The sequence below is a fragment of the Pan paniscus genome, chromosome 3 (assembly GCF_029289425.2).
Source record: "Pan paniscus chromosome 3, NHGRI_mPanPan1-v2.0_pri, whole genome shotgun sequence".
Classification (NCBI taxonomy): Eukaryota; Metazoa; Chordata; class Mammalia; order Primates; family Hominidae; genus Pan; species Pan paniscus.
Window position 1 is genome coordinate 15,821,514 of NC_073252.2, and position 15,602 is coordinate 15,837,115.

The 15,602-nt window shown below is 41.0% G+C and overlaps 1 protein-coding gene across 3 annotated transcripts in view; it reads left to right on the plus strand.

The window, feature by feature from the left end:
• The window catches only part of CC2D2A (coiled-coil and C2 domain containing 2A), a 143,228-nt gene that overhangs the window by 76,305 nt on the left and 51,321 nt on the right, over positions 1–15,602 (plus strand). For all 3 annotated transcript variants that reach the window (XR_010111923.1, XM_055111204.3, XM_008952124.5), the window contains exons 15-17: positions 2,253–2,409; positions 3,232–3,470; positions 6,154–6,331. Coding sequence is in view for 2 of the 3 variants with exons in the window: in XM_055111204.3 (XP_054967179.1) it covers positions 2,253–2,409; positions 3,232–3,470; positions 6,154–6,331 (574 nt within the window). In the remaining variant the exon portion in view is untranslated. The remainder of the gene's footprint in view (positions 1–2,252; positions 2,410–3,231; positions 3,471–6,153; positions 6,332–15,602) is intronic.

The window sequence follows — 15,602 nt, forward strand, 5'->3', positions numbered from 1 at the left end:
TACCCATATACTGACACAAATAGTAACAAATGTGGGCAGTTATCAGACCTATTGCTTTGAAAACAGCCATATTACAGCCAAAGATAGCTACAAATTGTAAGTTTTCTTTGGCTGTAATTATAAAATTGAAAAAAAAAAAAGCTTAGTTGTCAGGACAAGTATAAGACTGTGTGATCTTTGAGACTAGGGACCCTGTTGTCGTTGTATATCTGGTCCCTACCAGAGCACCTGCCACTTAGTATCTGCTCAGTTAATGTTGGTTAACAATAGTAACAAATTTAGGCAGTTATCTGACACATTGCTTTGAAAACAGCCATATTTCAGCCAAAGATAGCTGCAAATTGTAATTTTTCTTTAGCTGTAATTATAAAATTGAAAAAAAAAAGGTTAGTTTTCAGGACAAGTGTAAGAATGTGTGATCTTTGAAAGCAGGGACCCTATTGCCATTGTATATTTGGTCCCTACAAGAGCACCTGCCACTTAGTATCTGCTCAGTTAATATTGGTTAACAAATTCAAATATGCTACCCCACAAAAATAATGGCTGTCTCCCAGAAATTCCAGTGTTTGTGCTTTCGAATTCCATCTCCTAGGCTGAGCCTCCCACAGAAGCAGTACAGAAATCCTTGCCAGATTATTTTCTCAATCCCTCCCTCCCATCATCCCTGCTGCTAACTCTCTCTCCATCCCTCCCCTCCTTCTTTTTGAGTTTATAGGGTAAACTAAATTTATAGGCATTTTACCCATAAGGTCATAACACTCCTTCCCCTGATAAGTGGCTATCTTCCAAATTCTTTTGGAGTACCCTTTTTTCACATTCTTGATTCATCTAGCCACCTTATAATAAAGCATAGTTTTTCCCACAAAAAAAAACTATTCAAGTTTATTCATGCTTTTGAATAACAATGAGAAAAGTGAATGGTTTTCTGTATAACAGAGATGGAACAGAATTTTGAGGCCGAATTCCCCCTGGTGTTTATAAATTTCGGGTACCACTGTGCATCCAAAGTGATTTATTTGGTAGTCATCCTAGAGAGCTGCAAGAGCTTGTGCCTTGGGGGACTGTAAACTGCTTAAACTCCAGGCGACATGTGTCCATAAGCAAATATTTGTCAGCTTTATGCACTTGTCTAAGTTTATGTAAAATGGATTATGAAGCTTAACTGCCTTGGGGGAAATAGTGCAGTCAGTATTCAGCACCATCTCCAAAGTGCTGGGTGGGATGGATGAAGTCACCACACATTTGCCGCCATCTACCAGGAGAGCCATGCTGTTCATCAACATGTTAAGGGCTCTGAAAAGATGACCAGCAAGGAACCTTTCACACTTATTTAATCCAGTGTTAATATGGCCACAATATCTTTTCCTGGTGGTACATCTCACAGAACTAATGTCCTACAGAACACACTGTGGGAAACGGTGGTTTGAACTGGGCTGATCTCCTGGTGGAGTATAAGCAAAATCATCAAAGAAAAACCCAAATCCTCCATCCAAAGTCAAAAAAGTGGTTTCACCATCATTCTCAGCAAACTATCACAAGGACAGAAAACCAAACACCGCATGTTCTCACTCACAGGTGGGAACTGAACAATGAGAACACTTGGACACAGGACGGGGAACATCACACACCAGGGCCTGTCGGGGGTGGGAGGGTTGGGGGAGGGATAGCATTAGGAGAAATACCTAATGTAGATGATGGGTTGATGCGTGCAGTAAACCAACATGGCACATGTATACCTATATATCAAACCTGCATGTTGTGCACATGTACCCTAGAACTTAAAGTATAATTTTAAAAAATTAAAATTAAAATTTTTTAAAAAGTGGTTTCAGGGACTCAGTAGCAACAAAATGAAGCAGTTCCTCAGAGACTTGAAGAAGTCATAAAATAACTAATGAAATTTCCACCACTATCAGCTGAGAACTTACAGGCCCCATGTCAGCACACCACACAGATCATTTAACACAGAGAGGCATGGCTGCTCAGTGTTCAGTGGGTTGGGCTCCTATTCAGCCCTTCCACTCACCAGCTGTGTGTTCTTGGGAACTTACTTAACTTCTATGTGCCTCTGTCATCTCATGTATACGACATGGATAATAGTAGCATCTGCCTCACAGGATTGTGAGTTTACACGTGCGACATTTTTAGAAGAGGAACTGGCATATAGCAAGTCCAATATAAGTATTTGCTGTTATTATTGCTCTCTTACTTAATTTCCAGAAATAACCAAGGGACTACAAATTATTTTAAAGGGAAAAAGCTGACCAGAAAGCAGATGAAGAAGCATATGAAGCAGAAATTCAAGCTGAAATAAGTGAACTGTTAGAAGAGCACAAGGAGGAGTACGCACAGAAGATGGAAGAATACAGAACGTCGTTACAACAGTGGAAGGCCTGGAGGAAAGCGCAAGTGTGTAAACAAACACTCAGCCTGGAATAGGGCTGGCCAGGAAGGGTCTGGGAGGGCAGCCTCCAGTACAGGAGTGGGGAAACCAGACTGGCAGACTAGGGTATCCTGTGGCTCCCTCTGTCTCTTCCCCGTCCCCTGGCTAAGGGATAAAATGATGAATGAATTGACTGGCTAATGCATTTGCTTAAAAAGCCACCCAGCTGACTGATACCAGAGCCAGCTTTGTCCACAGAGAATGCTATGGTAGCACTCTGTGCCTATTTAAGTAATAATGTAGTAATCACTAATGCATGTGTCCAGCACTGTGCTGAGTATCTTATATGCATTATTCCATTAAATGTAGGGATTGATACTTCTGAGTTTCCTTCAGAAAATTATATAACTTTATGCACATGACCCTACAAAACTGAGTCCAAGGGCAACAAATAATAGATCAGGTGGACCTGCAATGCTCACTGTGCTTACATGCCTTATTTTAATATTTCAAGATGTGTACTTCGCCTTGAAAACCCAAATTAATGATCACATGAATACCTACCATTTTTTAAGCTCTTTCCAGGGACTAGGCTGTATGACAAATGCTTTTTAGGCATTTCAACAGTCTCATTTCAACAGCCCTGGGAGAAATTTCCTGGGCTCCATTCTGTAGATGAAAAAACTGAGGCACAGAGAGGTCAGGTGGCTTAGTGACCTGCCTGATTACACACATCTGGTTGAAATGGGGCTGGGGTTTGTATCCAGGTCCATCTGGCTATGAAGACTGTGCTCTTAAATGAAATTCCAAAATTCCTGTTTGATGTCATGTTGCCTCTAACTCAACAGAGGGCCAAGAAGAAGAAAAGGAAACAAGCAGCAGAAGAACATCCTGGTGATGAGATTGCAGAGCCGTATCCCGAGGAGGACCTTGTGAAGCCCAGCCCTCCAGAGCCCACTGATCGGGCAGTGATAGAGCAGGAGGTGAGGGAGAGAGCAGCCCAGAGCAGGAGGAGGCCTTGGGAGCCCACGCTGGTCCCGGAGCTAAGCCTGGCAGGAAGCGTAACACCCAATGACCAGTGCCCCAGGTGAGTGGATGCTCTGACCGTAAATGAGGCTGACATCTGATACACATGTTCACGTGGGCACATGCACACACACATGCACGACATGGGGAGTGTACACTTACTGACCTACAGGAGCATCAGTAGTATCATTAACTCTGAATGAATATTAGGTTGAACCACATGAAATTGCTGACATTTGCCCACTTTAGGTGATTTCATATGATTCACCTACCTCATGCATCTGCACTGGCCACTCAGGAGCACACTGGAAAGCTCCCTGTAGGAGAAGCATCCCAGTTGCAAATCTCTGCCTGCTCTTCACAGTGGCTGTCTGTGTGGCTTTTGATTTGAGTCCCTTATCTGTAACCTCAATGAGTCCTTCAGTCCACTGGTAGCATGTCCCACCTTCCTGGCACAGGCACGGATGCCTTTCCTTGCCCCTTCCTTGATTTCAGCTGCTCCAGGGATCAGCTTTTCTCCTTGAAGACCCCCCAAAAAGTTGTGGGAGGTATTTAAGTCAGGCCATCTGAAGCATACCCTCCAGATTTGATAAAAATACATGTCTAGTCATTCTCACTTGACGCCTAAGAGAAACATCACTTGATTTATATACATTTGTACATATAATAATTCATAAACATACATTTGTAAGTTCATCTTTTTAAAAATTATAACATAATAAAAATATTTTTATGTTTCCTATTTATTCTTTCCTTCACTGAATAGCCATGGTTCTCAAAGTATAGCCCCGGAATCAGCAGCATCAGCATCACTGAGGACTTGTTAGAAACATAAACTTAGGCCAGGCATGGTGGCTCATGCCTGTAACCTCAGCACTTTGGGAGGCTGAGGCAGGAGGATAGCTTGAGGCCAGGAGTTGGAGACCAGCCTGGGGAACAAAATGAGACCTCACCTCTATTGAATAAATAAATAAATACCCCAAACATTTTTAATACCTCACATTGAAATAAATATGTTTAAGAAAATTAATAAAAACTAGCCAATTAAAGTCAACCAACTAAACAAATTTAAAAAATAATTTTAAAAAAGAAAGAAATGCAAACTCACAAGTTCTACCTGAGACTTACTGAACCTGAAACCCTGAGGTGGGGCCTAGAAAACTGTTCTCACAAGGTCTCCAAGTGATTCTGATGCATGTTATGGTATATCATCATTAATTAAAGGGAGTCCATTAAAATCATCGATACCACAAAATCCCAGGCTTAGTTCTCCAGTAAATAGAAGATCTATCATGAATACAGGGACTATTGTACACTGGAATCTTCAATATCCCAACATGAAAAATGAGAATTCAAGTAAAGTCAGTCAGCCTCCAAGTTCATTAAAATGTGGGAGTTAATTAGGATGTCATTATAAGACTTCTCACAGTCTTGGTTTCAAACTTCTGCTAATGTTCTAATGATTGATTTATTCTAATGATTGATTTATTTTAAAATTATAGCTTTTTGTGCATTTTCATGTGTTCCCTCAACTTCACATATTAAGATATTATACATAAACTATTCCCCTGCACTAAGTAAGCAATTTTCAAGGCACAAGTACCATACCCAATAATTTTGACATGAATGTTCAAAATATGTGATGACACAGCATGCTTTCTAAAAGGAAAATTTGGGCTTGATTTGGTAATCTTTTGTGAGTGGAGTCTAAGTCTTCAGTGTCTTGGATACTTCTTGCAAATTTGCTGTGAAGTGTCCTTTATTAAAAAAATGCTGAAGTAATTTGAGCTATTTCATCTAGAATAAGTCTAAATTATAGACATGTAAAAAGTTAAAACTACCACCCCCTTTAATTACTAGAGAATTTCTGTTTGGAATGATGAAGAAGCTCTGAAGATGGATAGTGGTGATGGTTAGACAACATAGTAATTGTATGTAATGCCACTGAATCATACACTTAAAAATGGTTAAAGTGATAAACATTACGTTATGTTATATATATTTTCCACAATGGAACAATTTTTAATATACCACCTCCCCCCCCCAAAAAAAACCTAAGCTTGTTTCAAATTTTGATGCCCTAACCTTTTCCTTTCCTCAATTAGCTTGAATTGCTATTGACTTAACCAATAACTGGCATTTTTTGGTGGATGTCTGTACACATATGTACAATAAAATTAAAGACCAATGGGAGGTTGTTTTTTTTTAACTTTCTAATTCAAATTATCTTTAAAAATAAGGAATATTTATTAATACTCTGCATCCATTGAACATTCACTTACTGTCTGAAAATGTTGAGAAAAACTTGGTATCTTGGAAAAATGAACTCGATCTAACTGCTACAATATGCTGCTGTATTTTTAGAATAAAACTTCTTACTCAAACATAAATCATTATTATCCCCTTTGTCTTGAATTTATTCCATTTAACAAGGAATATGTGAATTTAAAACTTTGGGACACAAATGTAAAGCTTGCCTGAAAAACCTGAGGAGACTGTAGCACAACAATGAATGGACTCGAGTTCTTAAATCCTCTGTGCCCTTTTCAGTGTCTGTTAATGGCTTCTCCATAAATTCCATACTACTCTGCAAGACCTGTGGCTCCTCTGGTTAAATGAGGGCTGACATGATTGGGAGAGTTGCCTGCAGTGTGTCTTGTTCTGTTCAGTTCTTATTTATCATATATTTTGGTGATCTTAGTAAATTCTTACTAACTCCACCTGTGAATGGTCTCCTTTTGCAGAGCGGAGGTCTCGAGAAGGGAGGATGTAAAGAAGCGCTCAGTGTACTTAAAAGTGCTCTTCAACAACAAGGAGGTGTCCAGGACAGTCAGTCGGCCACTAGGAGCAGACTTCCGAGTTCACTTTGGGCAGATTTTCAATTTGCAAATAGTCAACTGGCCGGAGAGTTTAACACTTCAGGTACACATTTTAATTATAGTTACTGGCCGGGCACTGTGGCTCATGCCTGTACTTTGGGAGGCCAAGGTGGGCAGATCACTTAAGGCCAGGTGTTCGAGACCAGCCTGGCCAACATGGCAAAACCACATCTCTACTGTAAATACAAAAAAAAAATTAGCCAAGTGTGCTGGCGGGTGCCTGTAATCCCAGCTACTCGGGAGGCTGTGGCAGGAGAATCTCTTGAACCCAGGAGGTGGAGGTCGCATTGAGCTGAGATCATGCCACTGTACTCCAGCCTAGGCGACAGAGTGTGACTCTGTCTCAAAACAATAGTAATAATTATTATTATTATAGTTACTGCCCCAATAATTTTTTGTTCATTACAGGTTTGAGATGATTTTAAATCATCCATTGGTTATACATATGTCTCGATAGAGTCTCAAGCCTCTTCCTTGGCACATCTGTTCTTAAAGTCTTGGAAGAAAGAGATCTGTTCCCCAACTCACCTACTGAAAATGCTGGCAGAATAACTCTGGCCACAGTGCTCTGGAGTGTCTGCCTTGAGATGGGAGAGGGGTGCTGAAGGGGGTGGGGCACAGGGAGATCTCCAGCTCATTCATTGAAGACATATTTCAACATCACCCTCTACAAGGACTCTAGTGTAATATAACAGAGAAATCAATTATGCCGCAATCACGGGAGGTTATGATGTGGGAAAGATACAGGTGCTAGGATCCCCCCAAAATTAATAAATCTCCTCACTAGCCTAAATCCCACCATTAGCAATATATTTATTTGAGTCTATTTTAGTTTCCTGGGGAAACTAAACTATAACAAGGAACCACTAATTTGGTGGCTTCAAAACAACAGAAATGTGTTTACTCACAGTTCTGAAGGCCTAAAGTCTGAAATCAAGGCGTCAGTAGGGCCATACTCCCTCCAAAAGCTCTAGAGGAGTATCTTTCCCTGCCTCTTCCAGCTCCTCCTGGCACTTAGAGTTCCTTGGTTTGTGTTAGCGTAACTCTAATCTCTGCTTCCATCTTCACATAGCCTTCTCTGTGTCTCTCTCTGTGGGTCCTCTTTTGTCGCTTATAAGAACACTCTTATTGGATTTAGGGCCCACCCTAATCTAATATGATCTTATCTTCATCCTTAACTAATGACATCTGCAAAGACCCCATTTCCAAATTAGGTCGCATTCTGAGTTTCTGGGCGGACATCAATATGTGGAGGATGCTATTTAACCCATTACAGTGTCTTCAGTCTTGCTTGTTCTTTCGGTGACTCTTCTCCCACAATGCTAACAGGTCTCTCTTATGATCCTAACAGGCTTGTTAACTAGGATTGCAGCTTTGTGGCATGCATGCCCTTGCTTCCCCACCACCACCCAGGCAGAAATCACAGATCCTCATCCATCACTTAGGCAGAAATTTCTCACTCCCCTCCACCACCCTTGCCAGAAAGCAATAATTGATGGTGCTATTTTTGTTGTGTTTTCCCACTGAGCCTGAATATAATTTTAGAACTCTTCTCAATACAGTACTTCAGGTAGCCACTACCTATTCCTAGTGAGTATGACTGACAAAGTCTGCAGGTACCATCACGGCTGTATAATTAATAAAATATTTACATACTCTGTACTGACTGATAAATAGCTGCTGCCCTGACCTTCCCAGATGCCATCCTGGCCACATAAGCCCCACTTCAAGGACCCCCTGGACCTTACCACAATTGACCAATTAAAGGGGGTGGCTGACCAAGGCCAGTGCCTCCAGGGTCCTGTTCCCAAGCTGTGGTGGGCAGCTCTTCTAATGAACCCAGGAGGTGGGTTCAATACTGTGTATTGTTCAGTATTTTGAATATCAAGCCCCGCCTAGATCTCAGTAGTTAAAAACCTTCTACAACCTGTAGAGGACGTTGGTGACAGCTGGGATGTGTTCTTTTGACAGTGGGAAGGAAGCACTGCATGGAAAGAGAGGAAGCGGTGCCAAGAAATAGGAGGCAGAACCTGAAAGGGCCGGCACTGGGCACCCAAGGTCAACCGCCTTGGCTTAGAATTCCTCCAGAGCCTGCGGCAGTTCTGTCCTGTACCTTTTAATCTGTGATCTGGGGGTGGGTGAGGGCAGGGGTGGTCCTCATTTACAAAGCACCAAGCATCAAGACTCAAGCAAAATTCCTTTGCTGTATTGATAACAGGATTGATATCTGCATAGCTGAAATTTTTTTCTTGAAATTTTAGAACTTTAGAATTTGGCTTAGTCTTGTCACTCGTATAACTCTTTAAAATGCCATGTAATTTCTTTAAATGTCTGTGTATTCTGAAACTTGAAAAAAAACAAACTTTTTTGGCTGCTAACTTAAACATAATATGAGTGAGAGGAGAAAGCAAGTAGAAAATGGTTTTAGAAAGGGGATTGGAGTTGGAGGTTTGGTGAAAACCTGAGATTTTCTTAAGCCTGAAAATTCACTTTCTGAATATCAACTGGGGGAAAATAATTTCTATTAATGTTTACTTCTTCCTTGATTTATAACTCTGAATGAACACAGAGAATGAAATGAGGTGATTTTGTCTGAAGGTAAAAGTAGAGAGTTGCCCAACTCTGCACTGGAGAGGAGAACTGGGGCAGCCTTCAGATACGTGGTCACTGGACACAGCCCCTGTGAGGTCCCTGCCCCCCCTGTGGGGTCCACGTGGACTCTCTATTCCATCTGCTCTGGGGCTTCTGCTGAGGCTGATGGCCTGGAACACTTGAAGGGCTCCTCTTCCTCTGTCCTCTTAGCAGTGTCAGTGGGGTCTGTTATCCTGCTTCCTGAATTTCAGCTAATCTCTCCATCTCATCACCACTCACTGGGATGTACAATTATTTGAGCCACTTAAACTATGTACATCATCACAACTGGAAGACCACTCAATTTCAGATATGTTTAAATGATAAAGTCTATTATACTATATACCACTAACAACGGATTAAGAGCAGCCTTTCTTAGCCAGGGATTCCCTGCAGGGATTCCTTTCCATTTGGATGGAACATTTAAAATCTGAATGCCTTGCTAGGGAGAGTTGAATTCTGAAGCCTCCCATCTTCACTGCTTCCCACATCAACCTGTCTGCCATGCCCCTGAACACATTCACTTAAATTTTAAAGTAAGACTTACTGCACACAAAACATTGTCTAAACTAAGAATAAAACTTGACTGAGAAAGTAAAGAAACGCAAACTCCAGAAGCACACTTGCTGCTCCTCTGTCACCTGCCCTGAACAGAGGAGGAGCTGCAGGGGCCCACATGAGTCCCTCCCTTTCTGCAGGCATCAATAGTGAAGAGGTCAGTATTCAGAGTTCTGCCTCCTAGTCTGACATCCATCATCAACTCATCCTCCCTGTTCCTCCCCTACAGAGGAAAAGATGATATCAGGAAGACCAAGATTAACATGAGAAGACCAGATAGAGAGCTAGAAGGAAGAGCAGAAGACAGTAATGAGGCAGGCAGGAAGGAAAGGAAGTGGGCCAGGAGATACCCACTGGCAGACTCAGAAAGACAGGAGAGAAGGCAAGAAGGCCTCCCCTCCTGCAGGTGCCCAGCCATGCCTCCACTGATGGGTGAGAGCTCAGACTACTACCCAGGCAGCCTGTGAAACACACTCCCACTATGGGCACTTCTGAATGTTCTGAATTACTTTAGAGGGAGAGACTATCTTCTGTCTCCCACAGCACACCAGTATTTTATTTCACATATATTCTAAAATGTAAACAAAGCCTTCAATACTATCTCCTGCTTATTGCCTTGAATATTAGCTTGCTGTGGATGTTACAGTCAAAATAATTTTTGAAAAACCAATGTGACAATACTATGAAATAAATTTTTAAATAAAAAAGCAAAGTTACCCAGAATATTATCCAGAATATATTCATAGGCAATAAGCTTGGTCCTAAAAACTAAATCATGTAATTTTTAAAAAAGTTATAAATTAAGGGAGTTTTGACTAAGTTCTTAATCTATTTAAAGGGATTTGATAACTGCCCAACTCTCATACCACAATGGCATAATGGCATAGTTTTTTAAGACTGAGTAGTGACTACAGATTAAATTAATCTAGGAGATACTGTATTTCAAGTCTCTACTCATAGTAAGTACTATGCTATTTGGAAATTTTCCACATGATTGCTAGATTTAAACTAGGGAAGAATTACTGGCAACTTTAGGAGGGTAGAAAAACTCACCTAAAATACATCTGTTAATGCCAATGCTATCAAATTCTTAACTTTAAAGCATAGTATATTTCAGAAAAAGTTCTAAGATTCTCAAAACTATAATGCATCAATTGATAACTCAGCAACCAAGCGGTCAATGTTTTCTGCTTGATTGTGAAAAGCCAACTGCGTATCTAAGCCAGGGTGTTGTGGAGAATTGGAAGCCATGTATACAGAGGGGCACATAGGACCCTGCCTCAGGAGTTTCAGTCCAGCTAGGATATAAGGGAGAGCTACAAAGAATCAATACTCACTGGTGCATAGATGTTAATGACCTTTGAAAGGAGCAGTGTAGACTGTGATGTTTGATTTCTTGCATGTTTGTAACCATAAGGCTCAGAGCTTCTAGCCAGGCTTGAGATAAGAATGCCAAGGCAGTTCTACAAGCAGAAGGTAAGTCCAAAGGCTGGCACAGAAAGCCAGGAGTGAGGGGATGGGCTCAGGGCCTGGCAGTAGAAATGGGAAGAAGGAATTAATTAAAGTAAGATTGGAGCCAGAATTGGTGGAATCCACAGAGCTTGATGACAGTTTAACTTGAGGAAGTAAAAAGGGGAGAATCAGAGTTGGGCCAGGCACAGTGGCTCACACCTATAATCCCAGCACTTTGGGAGGCTGAGACGGAAGGATAGCTTGGGCCCAGAAGTTTGAGACCACCCTGTGCAACCTAGCGAGACCCCATCTCTACAAAAATTTTAATAAATTAGCTGGGCATGGTGGTACATACCTCTAGTCCCAGCTACTTGGGAGGCTGAGGCAAGAGGATTGCTTAAGCCTGGGAGTTTGAGGCTGCAATGAGCCATGATCACGCCACTGCACTCCAGCCTGGGAGACAGGGTGAGACCCTGTCTCAAAAAAAAAATTGGCCCCAAGAGAAGGATGAGATTGGACTTCATGGGACAGGGGAGTTGGAGCCAGGCCACAGTCCTTCCAGAAAGGTCTTGAAAATCTTGGCTTTGAAGGCCTTTCCAAAATAAATATGTAGGGTTTTAAAAATGAAATTTGGCTTAGAAATTTAAAAAGCTTTGCCTTCATTTTTGTGTCATTTGCATCTGTAACTTTATCCTACATTCATCTTCTCAACACCAAAACAACTAAAAACAGTGGTATAATATTGCTGGGTGCCTTTTAAATTTTTTAACATTATCATTTTTCCTTATTAGTCAATCCTGTTAAGCTTTTGTATTCCTGGCATGTGGATTGAGATAGGGAAATTCTCCTTTTAACCTACTTGGTGATGGCCCAGCTTTCTCTTCTCAGGGCCTTTCCTAATTCTCTGGCTCATCTGAGGAATAACTCCTCTATCAAGAGTGGGAATAACAGTCATGTTTGGAGAAGTGTCCTTGTTTACCCTCGCCTACCTCACTTTTGTGGTTGCTGTTGGTTCTTTACGGACCCAAGTCCAAAACAGATGTTTTCACATACATCTTACTTGCCATGCTTTAAATTGGATGACAGCAAGTCAGACTGCTGATCCCAGAAAGCCCTGCTGTGTGCAGTTGGAAAGGTCAGGTGGTTGAGGGCTGGTAGGAAGTCGGGTGGCGGCTGCAAGGAAGATGGGTTGCATGAGGCAAGAAGACAGGTGTGGTCATCTAAAGGTAAGACAATGAGGGTTTGAATGAGACAAGGCCTGTGAAACTGGGAAATCTCTAGGAAATGTTTACTAAGTGTCTACTGCAGGAACACAATATTTATATATGTTATCTCGTGTTATCCTGAAGAAAGCCATGGGTACTATAATGGGAGAATTCCCATTAAAAAAAAAAAATCTTCATTGCTTTATTTCTCTGACAAAATGACAGGTATAGAAATGTCTGCAGGGAAAAAACATGCTGGTTCCATGCTATCATTTTAGATGGGAAAAACAAAACTTGTGATACTTTTCTTTTGTTCCTTTACAATATTCTGTGATTTTTTTAACTTTTTTATTGATACATAATAATTGTATGTATTTATGGGGTACATGTGGTATTTTGATACATGAATAGAATGTATAATGATCAAATCAGGGTATTTAGAATATCTATTACCTCAAACATTTATCATTTGTGTTGTAAACATTTTAAATCTTCTCTTCTAGCTATTTTGAAATATACAGTAAGTTATTGTTAACTATAGTAACCCTACTGTGCTATCAAACACTAGAACATACTCCTTCTAACTATATTTCTATACCATTAACGAACCTCTCTTCATCCTCCTCTACCTCCTCCCTTCTCAGCCTTTGATAACCATCATTCTACTCTTTTCCTACATAAGATCAGCTTTTTAGGCTCCCACATATGAGTGAGAGGCCAGGGGTGCTGCTAAGCATCCTGCAACATACAACTCACCACAACAAAGAATTACTTGGCCTGAGAACCCTCAGCACCATTGAGAGAAAACAAAAATGAAACTAAATTATACAGAGATCTACTTATAAATACCTACTTAAAGCCCAAAATACCCATTTCCTAATTTTTAAAAATAGCATTTCTTCCTAGCATTTAAAAGAACTTCTGGGCCAGGTACGGTGGCTCACCCTGTAATCCCAGCACTTTGGGAGGTCATGGCGGGTGGATCACCTGAGGTTGGCAGTTCGAGACCAGTCTAGCCAACATGCAGAAACCCCGTCTCTATTAAAAATAGAAAATCAGCGGGGCGTGGTGGTGCATGCCTGTAATCCCAGCTACTCAGGAGGCTGAGGCAGGAGAATTGCATAAACTCAGGAGGTGGAAGTTGCTGTGAGCCAAGATCACTCCATTGCACTCCAGCCTAGGCAACAAGAGCGAAACTCCGTATCCAAAAAAATAAAAAATAAAAATAAATAAAAGAACTTCTGCTATCTTAAGAGAGTAGGAAATAAAGATTGGGGAAATTCTGGATTTTTTTTTTGGGCTTTGTCAGATAGAATCCATTTTTTTCTCATTAAAAAAATCTGATAAATATCTCCTGAGACAGTAACACCAACTAGCAAACCCTCCATTTCCCTAGAGTCCATGATTGCCTCTGCCTACAGACTTGGCACCAAGAGCCCCCATTCAGTTCCTCTCTAGGCACCAGCTAGGAATGTGGCTCCAGAAACTAGGAATAAGCCGCCTTCCACTGATGTCCTCAGAAACACCCTTTATGTGATCACTTATGTTTTATTGGTCATCACCAGGCATGGTGACCAGCACAGGGAACATCCATGAGGAGTAAAAACCACCTTTCATAGCCTTTCATAGGATTGTGGTGAAGATTAAACAAGGTACCACTCCAAAAGCCCCTTAAGTCCCTGTGCTTCCTACAAAAGGATGTCTCAATAAATTTTTGTCTCAATTAATTCTGGCAAAAAAAAAATGTGGTTTCTTTCATTTCAAACAAAATGAAAGAAAACACATCACTTTCTTGGGACAAGACTTCATGCCAATGAGTTTGTAATTTAAGAGGTCAAACCAAGGTCTCCAGTGCAATAAATGATAACTACTACATGTTCTTTAAGCTGTAGATTATAGAATTATAGGCTCTTAAGAGTGTTGGGTCAAGCAACAAATGGCACTCCTTGTCCCATCAGAGTTGTGAACCAATAAAAATATAGAGAACATTTTTTAAAAGAGGAAGGGTCACTTGTAAATTAATAGAGGCTTGAGGAACATATCAGTCAATTACAACATATGGAATACATTTTGATCCTGATTCAAACAAAATGTTATAGAATTTTTTGAGGCTCTCAAGGAAATTTGAAACTTACTAATAGTTGAGGTTATTAAGGAATTATTATAAAAATAGTATTGTAATTATGCTTTTTAAAAATATCTATTATAGATACATATTGAAATATTTACAGATAAAATGATGTCTAGATTCAAAATAATGGAGGGGAGGGGAATGGTTGACAGTATAGATGAAATAAGATGGTCATAACATAGTGATCATTGAAGCTGGGGGTGACAGGTCTGTGGCATATTATTATTCCTGCATTATATGTGTTTGAAATTTTCCATAAAAGACTTTTTAGTATAGATCAAAATATTGCCTTTTTAACTGATAAAGATGAATTTAGAGAGTGTGTTTTAAGTGTGCCACTTACGGGCTTCCTGCTGAACTCCTGCCTATTAGAATAGCTCACAGCAAAATTAAGTCTGGGGTCCTGAATTCAGTACCTGTGCAATTTCTGCCTTTGTCTTTGACCCAGTGCCCCTCCATGCTCAGCCAGCCATCTTGCAAAGGTGAGTGATGGATACTGGGGAGGCAAGGACAGGATAGTAGTCACCACTTCGTCCTCACTCCTGGACAAGAATTCAGATCAGGCTGTAATCCCAGCACATGGGGAAGCCGAGGAGGGCAGATCACTTGAGGTCAGGAGTTTGAGACCAGCCTGGCCAACGTGGTGAAACGCTGTCTCTACTAAAAATACAAACATTAGCCAGACGTGGTGGTGGGCGCCTGTAATCCCAGCTACTTGCGGGGCTGGGGCAGGAGAATCGCTTGAACCCAGGAGGCAGAGGTTGCAGTGAGCCAAGATCACGGCACTGCACTCCAGCCTAGGTGACAGAGCGAGACTCCATCTCAAAAAAGAAAAGTTTAGATCATATGCCCTGTAAGGGAGGGTTGGCGGAAAGAATCCATGGTGTCATCTTTGTGCATTCAAGTGGTAAGTGGAAAATATTAACTAGTGGGGGACTATTACATAAGAAGAAAAATATAAAGATTAATCAGTGGAAATAAAAGTAGTAAAATCAGCATTTTTCAAAAAATGTAAACCAGTCACAGAGACCTCATGTAGAGAAAGAATAAAACACAGGAAAGAAGCCAGGAGAACTGTGGAATATTATGTCATATTGCCACAAAAGTGAAGTGTGCCAAGAATACAGGGGATCGAATGGAGCCAAGGGTCCAACTGAGGCTGGATTGTGTATTCTTAAACAATGGTTGCCCTGCAATGGGGCCCTTCACCTCATGGTGATGGCATCATAATGAGACACACTGCAGTGATCAGTAGCAGAGCTGCTGATGGTCTAATTGGCTCCATCTAGGAGAAGATCTGAGAAAAATCTGGAGTTTCAGCAGCTAACAAATAAAAT